The sequence below is a fragment of the Pseudopipra pipra genome, chromosome 18, assembly GCF_036250125.1.
Source record: "Pseudopipra pipra isolate bDixPip1 chromosome 18, bDixPip1.hap1, whole genome shotgun sequence".
NCBI classification, from domain to species: domain Eukaryota; kingdom Metazoa; phylum Chordata; class Aves; order Passeriformes; family Pipridae; genus Pseudopipra; species Pseudopipra pipra.
Window position 1 is genome coordinate 4,571,968 of NC_087566.1, and position 14,369 is coordinate 4,586,336.

The 14,369-nt window shown below is 42.4% G+C and overlaps 1 protein-coding gene across 8 annotated transcripts in view; it reads left to right on the forward strand.

The window, feature by feature from the left end:
* The window catches only part of SFI1 (SFI1 centrin binding protein), a 29,788-nt gene that overhangs the window by 2,757 nt on the left and 12,662 nt on the right, over window positions 1-14,369 (forward strand). For 7 of the 8 annotated variants that reach the window (XM_064675415.1, XM_064675414.1, XM_064675412.1 and 4 more), the window contains 17 exons: window positions 1,420-1,599; window positions 2,489-2,560; window positions 4,665-4,772; window positions 5,067-5,161; window positions 6,576-6,693; window positions 7,320-7,422; window positions 7,742-7,898; window positions 8,644-8,805; window positions 9,250-9,320; window positions 9,704-9,796; window positions 10,172-10,269; window positions 10,662-10,743; window positions 11,515-11,693; window positions 11,929-12,004; window positions 12,753-12,848; window positions 13,247-13,323; window positions 13,946-14,048. In XM_064675415.1, coding sequence (XP_064531485.1) covers window positions 1,420-1,599; window positions 2,489-2,560; window positions 4,665-4,772; window positions 5,067-5,161; window positions 6,576-6,693; window positions 7,320-7,422; window positions 7,742-7,898; window positions 8,644-8,805; window positions 9,250-9,320; window positions 9,704-9,796; window positions 10,172-10,269; window positions 10,662-10,743; window positions 11,515-11,693; window positions 11,929-12,004; window positions 12,753-12,848; window positions 13,247-13,323; window positions 13,946-14,048 — 1,870 coding nt within the window. The remainder of the gene's footprint in view (window positions 1-1,419; window positions 1,600-2,488; window positions 2,561-4,664; window positions 4,773-5,066; window positions 5,162-6,575; window positions 6,694-7,319; window positions 7,423-7,741; window positions 7,899-8,643; window positions 8,806-9,249; window positions 9,321-9,703; window positions 9,797-10,171; window positions 10,270-10,661; window positions 10,744-11,514; window positions 11,694-11,928; window positions 12,005-12,752; window positions 12,849-13,246; window positions 13,324-13,945; window positions 14,049-14,369) is intronic. The other variant, XM_064675419.1, reaches the window with a different exon arrangement.

The following is a 14,369-nucleotide window of genomic DNA, read 5'->3' on the forward strand; positions in this document are numbered from 1 at the left end:
CCCACTCCCAAACCCATCATGGAACACAACTTTATGGGGGTTTAAATTATCATAACATTTAAACATAAAAATAATGTTCTTGACTGGAACACATTTGAACATACTTGTTGGCTCAACAACAGATTAATCTGTGGTGTCAGCTCTCTTATTCTTCCCATGCTTTCATTTTCTAACTTCACAAGAGAGAAATGATCCATCTTTGACTCTTATTTTACATAGTTGCCATAAATTCTCATGGATGTAGGCTGTCATCGCTAAATATGTGCAGCATGTATGATGTTTCAAATTTAGGAAAAGCGTTAGATTTTCACATTTCCTTAGACTTCAATACAAAACTTCTGCCTGTTTTACCCGAGCTTGATATTTTTGACTCCTTTGTGTGACGTTGCCATCGCGTACGGTCGGATCAGGTTTGCCTTTGGAGCAGATGGAACAGTTTTAAAGGGAGTTGGCCCTAATAGGTGTGCAGGAACCTCGTGCATATTTAGCTGAACTTCTGGGACTTGCATTGTTCCCATCACTCTGTGGAACCACCATTTTTTTCTGGCTGCAGCCGTGTTTTCCCCAGCTCAGTTCAGGTGATTATTAGGGTGACTTTTCAGACTGCCCTCTTCTGTTGTCTCTTCTGGAGCTCAAGAATGTGTTTGTAGTTCTAATGTGCAAATTCTCAGGGTGGTGGCAGTATTTATTTCAGGAAAGAAGCTTCAATACAACTGGTTCAGCAAGTTTCATCTGGTTAGAGGTGTTTTTTATCCTTGTTTTCAGAAAATTACCAAGACAAAATACTTAGAATTCATAAGAACACATGTGTTATTTTTTCAGATTTTACATGTGAAAGCAAACTGTCTGATGGAAAAATATGTCTAGTTTTATTTTTTAATGATGAATATGTAAAAACAGGAAGAGATTTTTAGGGGTTTTTTTGAGGAGAAACATATTTAGTTAAAATATGACTGAAATTAGGAAAAAGTTGCTTGTGAAAGAACATTTCATGTTAAAATGGGAAATTCTAACTTCAGTTCCCAAGTCCTCAAGAGAATTCTTCAGCAATAGATATGTTTGAGAATAAAAGGCAGAAAACCACGTTCAGATCTTCTCTATAAGGACACCTTGTTTGCACACACATGGGGGGGAAGCATAAATGCATTTTAGTGCTTTTTCATTTCCTTTAGAGGAGAAAAGAATTGTGTGTGACATGATTGCAGTGAAATGTGTCTTTCTGCTTGTGTTGGGGAAACTTTAACATTAAAACTCCAGATAGTGAAAAATGTCTGATAAAGAGACAATAAGTGTTTTAGTGTTTTGTAGCTGTTCTGTGTGTGACTGGATACCTTTGTTAGAGATCAATTTATTGAAATAATGCCATTTCTTTACCGTTAATGTGATTTTTACACAAAATATTTCTCCTTTCCTTTTAAGTTCAAAATCCCTGAAGATGCAGGAAATCCAACAACCAGCTGGGCATCAAGTCCATGCAAGTGGCCAGTCTGTTGCTCCCCACTGTGCCAGACATGAATTCCAGGACAGAGGCCGTGACAATCCCAGCAGAATTGGGTGTACCCAGAAGCAAAGAAGAAGGTTAAAAAGATTCCGGACCAGGTGATAAGTACAAAACATATTTTTCACTGAATGGAGCTAGAAAAGTCTGGTTTTAGTAGTGCCAGTGCAGGCTGAGGCAGAAGGTTTTGCTCATGGCCATGCCAGACAGTTCTGAAGATGTCTTGTGGTAACTTGAGGACAAGCATTGGCACAGTCGGATTTCCCATATATTTTATTTTCTAATGCAACATTTAAAAAAGGCTGTTTAACAGTATTCTGTGATACACTGCCAGGTGAAATGGTTTCCTCTTGCTCTCCTCTAGTGGTTTTTTACTTCTTTTGTTTGTTGAAAGAATCTTGACAAAGGTGGGATGCAATTGTCTAGAGATTAAAGCCTATTATTTGTTGAGCAACTGGAGCTGATGGAGCAGCTCAGACCTGCTGAAAGAGAGAGGCCCGTTCACGGCTGTGCTTTAATTAACTTGTGAGGCCTTTGGTGCTTATTGGGGCCCTCCGTGTGCCAATTAACTCTTAAATCCACCGGGAAGAAAAGGAGGGGAGGTTACAGTGTCACAGCAACACATTAGTGAGCTGAGGGTGCGGAACTGCTGTGGGGGAGGTGGGAACAAGGAAGATCTGGTTGCAGGCAGAGCTAAACATTAAACTGGCTCAAGTATGGACTCAGCTGGTTGACTTTGAGAGAAACAGTGATGTTACCACTTCTAAATCCCGGTTAGCCAGCACCCTGCTCGGTGGTACCACTGGGTGTAAGTGGAAAATGTTTTGGCTACTGAGCTTTCCTAAAGCATGTCCCATTTAAAGCCTTGCAATGATGCCTGGGCCTCTCTTTATGCCTGATGAATTGTTCTGTTACAGATATGATCTCTGAAAACCAAACCCTTAGTTTTAGGAGGAGTACAAAGGCAACTAACCTTTCCTTATATTCCAGACATCTAGCAAGGAAATTCTTCTATCTGTGGGCAAAAATGACATTTGGACAAGTTCTCCCTTCCAAAGCCAGGTAGATAAAATTACAGAACTCAAGGGTGGGTTTGTTTTCTTTTTTTTTTTTTAATGGCTTACTGGTAAACCATTGGGCTAAGAGAGTTCTGCCTGCCAAGAAAGTATCTGGATGTAGTTTGAGATCACTTGAAGGTTTCCTTTAAGTACCCTTCTTGCTCTTGCTTTTTCCTTTAACAATCATGGTAAAACTTTACTAACTGAATTCATAGGAGTTGTGGTGTCTCAATGAAGTTGCATTTAACTGATGGGGTATGATTGTGATTCCTGCTTTAAATTTGACCATTTCTCCAAGGTATGATGAGAGAGATCTGAAAATTCAGTTCGTTTTACTGTTTGCACTGTTCTTAATGTGCATGTTTGGTGTCTGGCTGACTTGGAAATACCTGTGGCAGATAATCCCTTTCTGTTGTTAGTGTTGTGTGAGCTGCTGAAACCCAAGGCTTTGATACTCTTTTCTTGGCTTGCTTTAATTTGCATGTTCATTCTTGCTTGACCACACCCTTGGGAACTGGAGCAATTCCCAGTGGGAAGAGCTGCATTTGGAATAAAATCAGGCTCTTAGTGATTCAGTTTCATTGCACTGTATCAAATATATTCTAGTTTTGCCTTAGTTGGTAAATGGAAGTTGCCCTGTGAACCTCACTGTCCTTGATGTCCCATCTACTGCACTGGCAGTACTTTGGCTGCCTATAAATTCAGGACAAGGATTATTTGATTTTTTTTTTTTAGAAGTGGAAATACATTTTATAAAGATCAGCAAGGAACATAAGCAACAATTAATGGCCTTTTTAGATTTAGAAATCCCTAGTTCTCCACGGCTTTTATTTGCAATGTTCTGTTTGTTAATGCACCAAGTCCAAAATAATAACATAGCTCATTTCTTCTTTCTTTCTTTTTTTTTTTTTTCCTTTTCTGCTTGAGTGTTTGGAATGACTTAGCAGCTTGCCTTGGGGTAGGTGGCTGTGAACTGCATCTTGGGAGAGGATTGATGTGTTCACCAAGGGACCTCTTGGTATTCTGGGCCTAATCCTGCTGTTATTAAAGATGTGACCAATTTCATGGAGCTGGTGGGATAGTTATGATCAAAAGTGTCAGGCTGGGCTTGTGTGCTTTTTGTTTGTTAGCTTGTGTGTTGTCATGGTTCCTTCTGTTTACCTTCTCTCCATCAGAAATACAAAGAGGTGAGAAATATTTTGAAAGGATTCATACCCCAGTTGATGAGATTTTATGTTCTTAGGTTGCTGCTCAGGTCATCTTGACCACATGGAAAAGTGTTGGAATATTAGATTATGACCATTATTTTTAGTTAGGTGAGAAAAATCCCAATTCCTGCATGCAGATCTTCCCATATTTGAATTTTTAGTTGTTCACAATTCAGTTGAAATGTGCCATCACTTCTTGCCTAGCCAGGTGTGTGATAATTAAATCTGGGTATAAAAGCAGAGACTGTTCTGCTAAAGTTAAAGAATTTGAAGGTCATATGTAACCTGTGACTCCATTTTGAGCATGGCTCAGGATCCATTGGAAAGAGCAGGTCCATGAACAGATGAACAGCTTCATTTTTAGCCCAGGTGATGTGCAACTGGCTGAAGGAGCTCCTGAGCCTATTTAAGTGTTCTTTGGGAAGATTTTAAATTTGCTGTTTCTGAAACACAATGGAAACATCAAAGCATTATAAAATCTGATTTTGCATTCGTTTCTATACATAAAATATTTTGTGTTAAAATAGCAAAGAACAAAACTAGCAAGGAAAATACATGTACTGTTATTAACTATCCTGGTTGAGTAAAACACTGAACTGAGGATAAATTCATGTGTCTAAAGTCAACTGGCCCTCAGATATTTTGCAAGTTAACAACATCTGTCTTATTCCTTGCCTTTATGTGAAGTGTTTACAGTCAGTAAACTGAGTGGTTCTTGTCATATTCACAGTCTTGGAATAAAGTGTGACAGTAGGGTAGTGGTTTTAGATGCAGTTAGGTGTTGTTAGGCTAAGCAGGCAAGGCTGGAGAAGAGGTACTGTAATCTTCATTAAAAGTGATTTGTGGTCACTCTGGAAACCTGTGTGAAGTTTCCCATGTCCAAATCTTTCAACTGTTTAGATCCTTTTATGAGCAGAAGATTCTTCAAAAAACTTTTGGCCAGTGGAAGGAGTGGTGGAGAGTTTGCAGAGAGAGGAAGCTCAGCCTCAGAGCAGAGAACCACTACAGGTTTGTGAAATGACTTCCCTTTGGGGGATGTGTGTGTGAGAAGTTTTCCTTGGGTTCTGAAGGAGTTATTAATACCAGTAAGCAAGTTACAGCCATGGTACCTCCAGGCCAAGAGCAATGTCTTCATTGCTTATTGTCATATTTTTCTCACCCTGTCTTTTTTGTTGCTGTTGTCTTAGGATGAAGTCAAAATTCCCTTTTCAACGTATCTTTAGAGTGCAACCGAACTTGAAAGAATCCTACTTGTAGGCATTGGTGGCTGTTTCACCAAATGGCACTGTTCTCCTTTTCCAGGCATTTCCTCTGTAGTTTGATATTCAAGGCCTGGAGAGCCTATGTGTGCCAGCAGCAAGGAGAGAGGAACAAATACTGTGTTGCAGAGTCTCATGGTAAGTGAAGTGATGGTAACTGTCTTTATTTGGGGGCATAGTGAGATGGGAGTTTTCAAGGGGAACATTCCCCCAGAATCTGTGTCCCCTGGGCTCCCCCAGGCCCTGGCAGGGCAGTGCTTCCAGGAGCAGATGGCTGGATCTGGCAGGGGGATTCCATGGGAGGCACTGTGGTGTAGCTACAGTTATTTAGGGATGCCACTGGATAAGCTTAAGGGCCTCTCCATCTGCTCTGGATCACAGTGTTTGTTTTTGAGGGGGTGGTTTGGTGGGTTTTTTTCTTCTGTTTGTTTTTTTTTTTTAACTTAATGTGTGTTCAAATAGATATTTTTTGATAGAATTATTGGAATTCTCTATCAACTGTGGCTACAGACATTAGATAATAATTCCCTGTGGTATTAACTGCACTCATTTTACCTGAATTCACTGTTCCTTCCAGCCTGTGTCTTACAACTGAAGAGAAGCCCAAGCTTTTGAAGTGCCCCTGGTCTTATTGTGTAGATTCTTTGCTCTGCAATGGATTTGTCTTGGAGCTGTCTGTACTGGTTGCAATGGTTTTGTTCTGAGCTGATTTGCAAAATAAGTTAACTGGTCTCCTTGCACATGACTGCAGCCTCAGACTATCCCAGAGCCTGGCACCTTTGGACACAAACTGCAGGCCATTTAGACTTCCTTTCTCACTGAGTGAGGCCAGAGTGTTTACAGCAGAAGCTGTGTGTTACTTACTCACAGAAAACCGTGACCTGGTTTAAGGTTGGTTAATGTTTGATTCACAAGGAAATCTTAAAAAAAAGTTTGGGGGTTTTTTTATGTGTAAGTGTGAAGGGACATAGAATCAATGATATTTTCTTCTGACAACTTTGCTTCAATAGTGTCAGTTCTGACCAGCCAGCCTGCTGTGAGGAGAAAATGCAGCACACTGCATAAAGTGGTAAACTGGAATTTGTGGCACCACTTCTGTTTTTAGCTGCATGACCAGCCTGCTAAATAAACTTGGCTTGTTTCTGGTTGATTTCTCTGCTTGTACTAGAGAATAACTCCTGAAAAGCTACTGATGAACCTGATGAACTTCTTTTTTTTGAAAACGAACCAAAGAAAATCCTGTAATTCTTACCCACTAAGGTCATTAGTGAGTATTGTTATACATTATACACCCTGTAAGCTCTGAAGACAAAGCAATACCATTGTCTGATCGTTCACGCTGCTCTGAACTGGTGGCATGGATGGTGCTGTCAGCGATTCTGGGACTGGGCAGTGTGACACCCTCACCCAGGATGAGCTTCCCTGTCATTTCACGGCTTCCCACGAGGTGTCCCTGCAGGTTGAGGGGACAGGAGTTGGGGACAGTGGTTCAAACGTGCCAGATTCCTGCCTGAACTTAAGGTGCTGTCATTTTTTTTTTTTTTGTGCACAGCAAAGAAGCAAAAGCTGCTCAGGACCTGGCAGTGCTGGCTGGTTTATGTTGATGTTGAAAGGACAAAACGTGGGATGCAGTCTGTGGCACTGGCATTCAGGGAAAGAAGCTGTCTGCGGTAAGGACGGGGTGGAATGGGCAGAGAGGCACTGACCATGAGGCCGTGGCTTTTACCTGGGTTGTGTTACCTTTTCCTGCAGTGACTTTGTTCCATCTTCGAATTTATTTTTTTTTAATTATTTTATTTTTCTTTTTGGTATGTTTGAGTTCTGGCACACTCACAGACTGAATTTAAGAGACTTAAAGCAGCCTTCCAATACCAAACAGGAGCCTACAGGAAGGCTGGAGAGGGACTTTTTGCAAAGGCATGCAGTGAGAGGACAATAGGGAATGGCTTTAAGCTGAACAAGGTAGATCTGGATTGGATATTAGGGAAAAATTCTTTAACATGAGGGTGGTGAGACCCTGGCACAGGTTGCCCAGAGAAGCTGTGTCTGCCCTATCCCTGGAAGTGTTCCAGGCCAGGTTGGACAGGACTTGGAGCAACCTGGTCTAGTGGAAGGTGTCCCTGCCCATGGTAGGGGGTTGGAATGAGATGATCTTTAAGATCCCTTCCAACCCACACTGTTCTGTGAGTCTATGAAAAGATTGTTTTTCATACCTTTTTCCAGTGAGAAGAAGGTGATTTCTTGCACAGAATTATGACCCCTGTGTTTGAACATGTCTGTAACATTGTTTTGGCAGCGTTTCGTGGGCAGCGTGGAGAAGACAACACTACCAGAAATGCACTGGACATCAAATGAATATTTTGGCTCTGCAGCACTGGGCCCAGAGCCTGCAATTTCGAGTAAGTCCCAGGAGCTTCAGCTACTGCTGAATGTTTTTAATGTTTAAGTTGCACACGTGTGAAAATGTTGAAGATGAATAAAAATTAGGCCTTGTATTAATTTACTTTGCAAATTGCAGTACTTATGGTGGAGTAGCATATCAGGACATGAGCAAATGGAATGAAGCTGCATCTGGGCAAGTTCAGATTGCAAGTTCACCTTCAGAACTTACATGGAATTTCCTATTGCCTGTGTGTTCTTCCTCTTCTCTTCTCTGTTCTGGTTCCCTAATCTTGTCTGTTTTTTCTCCTTACTGCCCTCCCTCCATTCTTCTGTCAGGCTTGGTTGCAGTGGCGAGAGCTGTATTTGTACAGCCAGAATGAGAAGCAGAAGGAGACCAGGGCAGTCACTCACCATCAGCACTGGGAGTTGAGGAGATGCCTGGGAGCATGGCTGGGATACTTAAACCTCCACAGAGTAAAGAAACGTCAGAATGGTGAGTGAGGACAGAACAGGGCTCAGCCCCTTTGCTCAGGCCACAGTGATGGGTTTTTCTGTTCTAGGAGACACTGCAGTGTCTCTGCCTGACAGCTGATGAGATGCAGCTTGGGCTGCACACTGTGACAGGCCTGGCTGGCTGAGGTCACACACTGAACTGTAGGGAAGACCACCTGCTTTCCTTGTGATTTAAGAGAAAATGCTTTACTGTTCCCTTGATGAAAACTTGCACATTATCTATTATATTCTAACTGGGATATCTGTGAGAAGGATGTATTCAGGACTTTGAGCAGTCTGTGGATGTTCTTGATAATCAGACAAATCACAACTCATGCAGGATGGTAAAGGTTATTACACCAGTTCTTTTGCTTTATCCCTTGAAGTCACTGGAATGAGTTCAGATATTTGTGTGAATTGCCTTTTGATTGGTGGTAGTGGAAAAGAATCCAGCTTGGATAACTAGGAACTAGTGCTGGGAGTATGCTGAAATGTGAGCAAGCTTGTGTGTGTTGAACAAGTGACACAGTGTCTTAACTTGCCCTTCTTAAGTCAGTACAGTAGGTCACTGCCTTAAAACTGCCTTTGTGATCAGTAGGAGGAATATAATCCATAGCTGAGTGTTAATGGGAATTCTTGCCATCATTTTTCAGTGTTAGAGCTCCTGTCACTTCCGAACCAGTGGCTCAGATGCCGTGATCTCACCTGACACAAATGAGCAGGAGTATTTTGTGTTTGTTTTCCAGAGCTGGCCCAGGAGCTCCACCGGAGCCGGACGCTCCGGCGCTGTTTCTCTGACTGGCGGCTGTTGTTGGAGTGCAAGAGAAGAATTCATGCTCACCAAAAGGACTTGGAAAAACAAGCAGCAAGGATTGCCTTATGGAGAGTCTTTGCACACTGGAAGCATTGTATCCCATCTGTATTTACTCTCTAGCACAGACAGGTTAAAAGCATTCCCGCGGGGGAAAGATCCAGTTAATAAGCAGGAATGTTGTGCAGCAGTGTGGGTGACAACAAGCATGTTATCATTAGAAAGATGTGTGTAATGCCATACTAACAATTAATTAACCTGGTGCAATTACTGGATGTTAGTGTGTTGACACCTAAGAGCCTGCAGAAAATAATTTATGGTTGTGGAGGAATTCCTTAACAGTGAATCAGAAATCTGTTGTGATAAGCCATCAAAATCTAAAATAACTCTGACTTTAGTCAAAACTTCTGCTGATAACAGTGCTGGAAATTCAAATATTGCAGCCCATTTAGATGGAGATGCAGTGCCCCTCTGTGGGAGAAGGCTGTGTGTGTATTGGGAGGGATGTCTCTGTGTAAAGGATACTTTAACTCAGTGACAGATGTTGTGCTGTGTGTGGAGGAGTCTCGGCAGTGTGAGCTGGCTGAAGAGCACTACAGACATCACCTGTTGGTAAGAGCACGGTCACGTGGCAGGTGGAAGGGGCTGTGGGGAGTGGCCCTGTAATGCTGACAGTGGTGTGGGTGTTCAGTGGGAGATGCCATAGAGAGTTTGGATTGGACATCAGGTTTCTAAATTTTAACTGTTCTGGAATCTGCCAGTTGAATACAAATGGGGAAACTGTGCTGCTCTCCAGAACAATTATTATTCCAGTTGGGAAGCTGGAGAAGTGACAGTTTGTGAGAGGAAATGGATGCCTTGCTTTGATGACAAGTTCATGAATCCTGGCTGTTGCAAGGAATAGCATCAAACATACATTGTCTGTAAGGAGCAGCCAGCTCTAAACTTCCCTGATTTGGATTACATAAAGTTGTGTACGTTTCTTATTGTTACAGAAGCTTGGCTTTAAGGGTCTTTGGCAGAATGTTGTGAACACTCATCTTCAGAGAATGAGAAAAAATCTGTCACACCGTCAGCACCAAGTTACAGTGAGTTTGACTCTTGTGTTAGTGTTTCTTGAGCTGGCCTGTTGGCTTCCACTTTCACCTACAAAGTACTTTTTTATTACAGCAGTGACTTTGTTCCTAAATACTCATAAGCACAGAAAATCTCCTGTGTAAGTCAACTGCCACTCTTAGATACATTAATTTAGTTTTCTGTTTCCTTACGTTTATGGTGATTTTTTTTTCTTTTGCCAGAAAAATTCATAGCAGGTAATTGAAGAGGTTTGGTATGTGAAGCAGTGCAGGAGGCAACCAGTGCAGTGTGCAATTTCAGTAGAACTTTAATAATTTAGTTCTCTGCATTCTTCTCCTCACTTGATCTCTATGGGGTTTTTTTGCATCTGTCTTGTTTTATTTCAGGTGCTGCAGAAGTTCTGGAACCGTTGGAAGTCCCGTTTGGAAGAGAAGGAGGAAGAACAGCAGCAGGCCTTAACATTAGTGGCTCATGTCCGTTATAGGTACGCAGAGAAACATTAATATAAACTTGTACAAATGTGGAATTTGTGGGCCTTTGCTTCTCTTTTAAAGTCTGGTAATACTTTGGGAGCGTGACCATCTTGATGCCAATTGCTCTGATATTTTCTATGAGTAATGAACAATTTACATCTCCTGCTTCTCTGTGGAATGTGAGGAGGAGATTTGTTAAGATGAGCTCTGAGGCTTGTTTGGATTTAAGAGCTGGACTATATCAGAGTAATGGTCTATCTGCTGCCTGATTTCTAAAGAAGGCTTGCATGATTTGAAAAAGCAAGTAACTGTGTAAGCTGTAGATGGATTGGCTGTTTGACTTCCATGTGTGTTTTCTGAAGGAATTCTCTCCTGTGCTGACATTCTCCCTTTTTGCCTGCAGGAGGGTGTTGCTGAGATGGGTGTTTGACACGTGGCTGCTGAAGGCCAGCAAGCTGCAGGAGGATCGAATGGGGGAGGAGAGGGTAAATGTAACTCTCTTACCTGGCCTTGCTTAGGAAATGGAGAGGGTGATTCCTTAGTCACTGTCTGTGAACATGAGTTAGCATGAGATGGACTTGGATGTTGTAAATTCCCTGTTCCCTGGTGGGAGATCAAGTCAGGGGCAACTCTCACACTGTCATTTTCATAGTTACTTCATTGAAATGATAATAGTAATTAAAGGACCAACCCCAGCCTATTTAAGAAGTTCAGGGTTGTGCTGACAAATTAGTTGCTTCTAGGTAGGTGTCCATAAAGTTCCTTAAGGAGTCCTTCATTTCCTAAGATGTGTGTATATATGTAATCCTGGAATCTTTTTATGTAGCAGCCATTGCCTCCTTTTATGTGGCCTGTTACACAACTCCAAGTTTTCGGTAGTGTGGGTGTTCTTGTGCAGATATGGCTGGCTCTTGGTGGTGGGAGATTATCAGCTCTTGTGAATTCAACGGGACTGGTTTCTGGGGCTTATCAGTTCTTGGGAGCCCTTCACATGCTACTTACCAGTTTGTGGTTTTTCCATCTTTACTCTTCTGTTTCTGGTGACAGTTCATCCCTCCACATGCACACAGGGAACCTGTAGAACATGTTAAATAACCTCACAGCAAAGGGCCTTTGGTGGTATGGCCACTGCTGTTCAACCTGAGGAGAGGAAAACAGCATTGGCCAGTTCTGTGCATGTCATCTTTAAGGATTGTCTTCTTCTGTTTGTGAGTGTCCTGTGTCATGTATTCGTTGCCACCTTCCTTCCCCCTTAGGCTGTGCTTCATTTTGAAAGGCAACTGTTGCGCTGCTTCTGGTGCTCCTGGCGCAGAAGAACAGCGGCGCGTTTGGAGGAGCAGGAGGCCTTGGTTCGGGCCAGAGATCACCACAGTAACTTCCTGAAGCTGAAGGCCTTCTGTCTCTGGAAGCAAAGTACTCAGGAGAGAAAAACAGAGTAAGAAGATTTTTTTAAGAAGGGAGAGTAGTTTGGGTTGGCCCTGTGGTGCCCTACTAAGGACAAACAGCATTTAATTCACGATGATGCTGACTCCTTATTTGTGCTTGGCAGTCTGCTAGTTTGTGTTTCAGTAAATGACTTGCTGATAATAATAAATGTGGACTTGAGTCTATGCTAGAAGGATTCAGTAACATGGATTGCATTGTAGGAGAAATAATTATTTTTCTTGTAGGAAGCTCAGGGAGATGCAAGCCTTAAGATTTCACTGTTCAAAGTGTCTGCAGAAGACTTGGAACAAGTGGAGGGAGGTGAGAAAGTTAAGAGAGGGGGAAGAGCTTAAACTCTTTATTATGTTCAGATTGCTTGTACCCATATGGCTAGAAATTAAATAGTTTATTTTAAACACTAATCATTCCTAAGCTCTCCTCGCTTTCCAGGTGGGTAAAACTAGTTCAGTGTGGGTGGAACAGTAGAGGAAGGGAAGGGAGCTCTTTGTCTACTTGTTCATGTGTTTAGATATGGTGAGAATGGGATTATAGTTTAGATGCACCTGGGAATGTAACCAGAGTCAGGTGATGAAATTGTCCCTGCCCAGTACTGTGTGTCCTTCTCAAAACTTTAAGTTAGAAGTTTGCAGCCAGGCCTGTAGTTTTGTGCAGGTCGTAGCAGACCCTGTCACAGGGTACTTTTATGCTGGGCCTTTTCCTTACCATGATGAGTTGTACTAGGTGTGCCAAACAGCATGTTGTGAGAATCTGTGAGAAATGTTACAGTTGGCACTTGTATGTTGGTGCAGACCTGTTAACTTGAGTGAATTGAATCAGTCTTCAGGAGGATTCCTACAAAGGCCAGGAAGAAAAACCACCTCAACTAGACCTTTTGGAGGAATAGCAGAGTGCAGCATCAATTTGAGTGAAAACCTATTAGAGCAAAATAAAGAATTGTTGTTTCCCCCGAGACTGGGAATGGTGCTTTTCTCTCTTCTCTCTGTCACTGCCTGTTTTACCTCCTTCATGTCTGTGTATTTTTTGAGTTCATTCCCCTCCCTCCTTGCAGTACGTGGGACATCAGCGTGAGAAATGGAGGAAGTTGGTGCGAGCAGATCTGCACTATCGACAGACATTGCTGGGCAAGACCTTGGCAGCCTGGAAGGTAGGAGGGAATGTCCTTTTCTGTGAGGCACTTGTCTGGGTGGGCTTAAGTGTTCCAGTGAGAGCTGAAGAGCTGCCACACTGCTTCACTCCAGGCACCAAGTGTGCAAGGTAGAATGCAGACTGCTGTAATTAGGGCTGTATAAGCTCTAGCATTGCTTTGTGGAGCATAACCAGTGTAATCTCGTGGCTTTGGTGAAGGGTATATCATAGGTAGCAGTAACTAGGGTACATTTACTGCTTGTCACAGAAAAACAGCATTTGATTTCAGTGGCTCTAAGCATTTTTTTTCCACTGTTACTCTCCTGAGCTGCTACTTAGACATTCTAGATGTTTCCTCTCCTCAGAGGTGTTAACAGCTGAGGGAAATTTACCTCTCAATGCTTTTTTTTTTTGCAGAGTTACCAACAAAACATACAGTGTGTTCTGTACCGAGTAGCTGAAAAGGAGGAGGAGCACACCAGGCTTCTGCTGGGGTGAGCCTTTCCTTGGGCAGTGTGAGAGAAGGGACTGCACTGCAGGCAAATTCATTACTTTCTTTCACTGCCACTTTTGTAACTTTTTGAGTGTTCAGTGCTGGGAGTTGACTTTGCCATGCATTAGTATTTCCATGCAGGTCATCCAGTTAAAAGAAATCAACCTCTTCCTGTTTGCTTGGACATTTTTTTAAATCTCTGTTTAGTCCTATGAGAGTCAGCAGGCAACAAACTATATTGTTCCCTGCAGTGCATGAATTCTGTTATGGTGTAGAAGATGTAGAAGCTGCCTTCCATTACAGCAAGGAGAGTGATTAAAGATATTACCACACTGCAGAGGCTGTAGTTACTTTAGTTTTAATTACCTTACTTGTCTTAATGCTGTACAGCTTGAGTCACTTGCAGAGCCTGACTGGCTGAGCTCTGGATTTCAGTGTTCTCTTTTGCACTGCCTTCTCTTCAGCAGAGACCTGAACAGGCAGAAGGTGATTTGCATGACTGAGTTTTTGGAGGCAGCTGTTTTTGGTTCCCTTGTGAGTAGGAAGGTGCCAAATAAACAAGTGAGAATCATTCTTAATGGGTTTTGTTCGGTTTTACATTTTTTGTGTATTTTTGCCTTCAGGCAGCTTCTGTGTACGTGGAGAGAAAATGCCCTTGCTCTTATCCATGAAGCCAAGGCAACTGCTCGGGCAGATGAGCACTACAGGAGGGCAGTCCTGTCGAAGGTAGGGTGTGCACAGCAGCTGCCAAGGGGTCAGTACAGGTGCTGGTTCAGGGCAGGGGTCAGGTAATGCAATTAGAACAACCAAAAACTTAATCTGAGAGTCACTACTAAGAAAGGCCTGAAAACTGAGAGCCTTGTCTTGTTTTTACAGGTGTCTCTGAAACTTGTCTGAGTGAGCCCATGGTTTTTCCTCTTCCTTTCTTTCTCCTCATTTCTTAGCAGGAAGGGAAAAACAGTATTATGATGTAGCATAGTAATATTGGTGAGATGGAACAGGAGGGTGGGTGGATGGAAAAGAAGAAAGCCTTGAAAAATGCCAGAG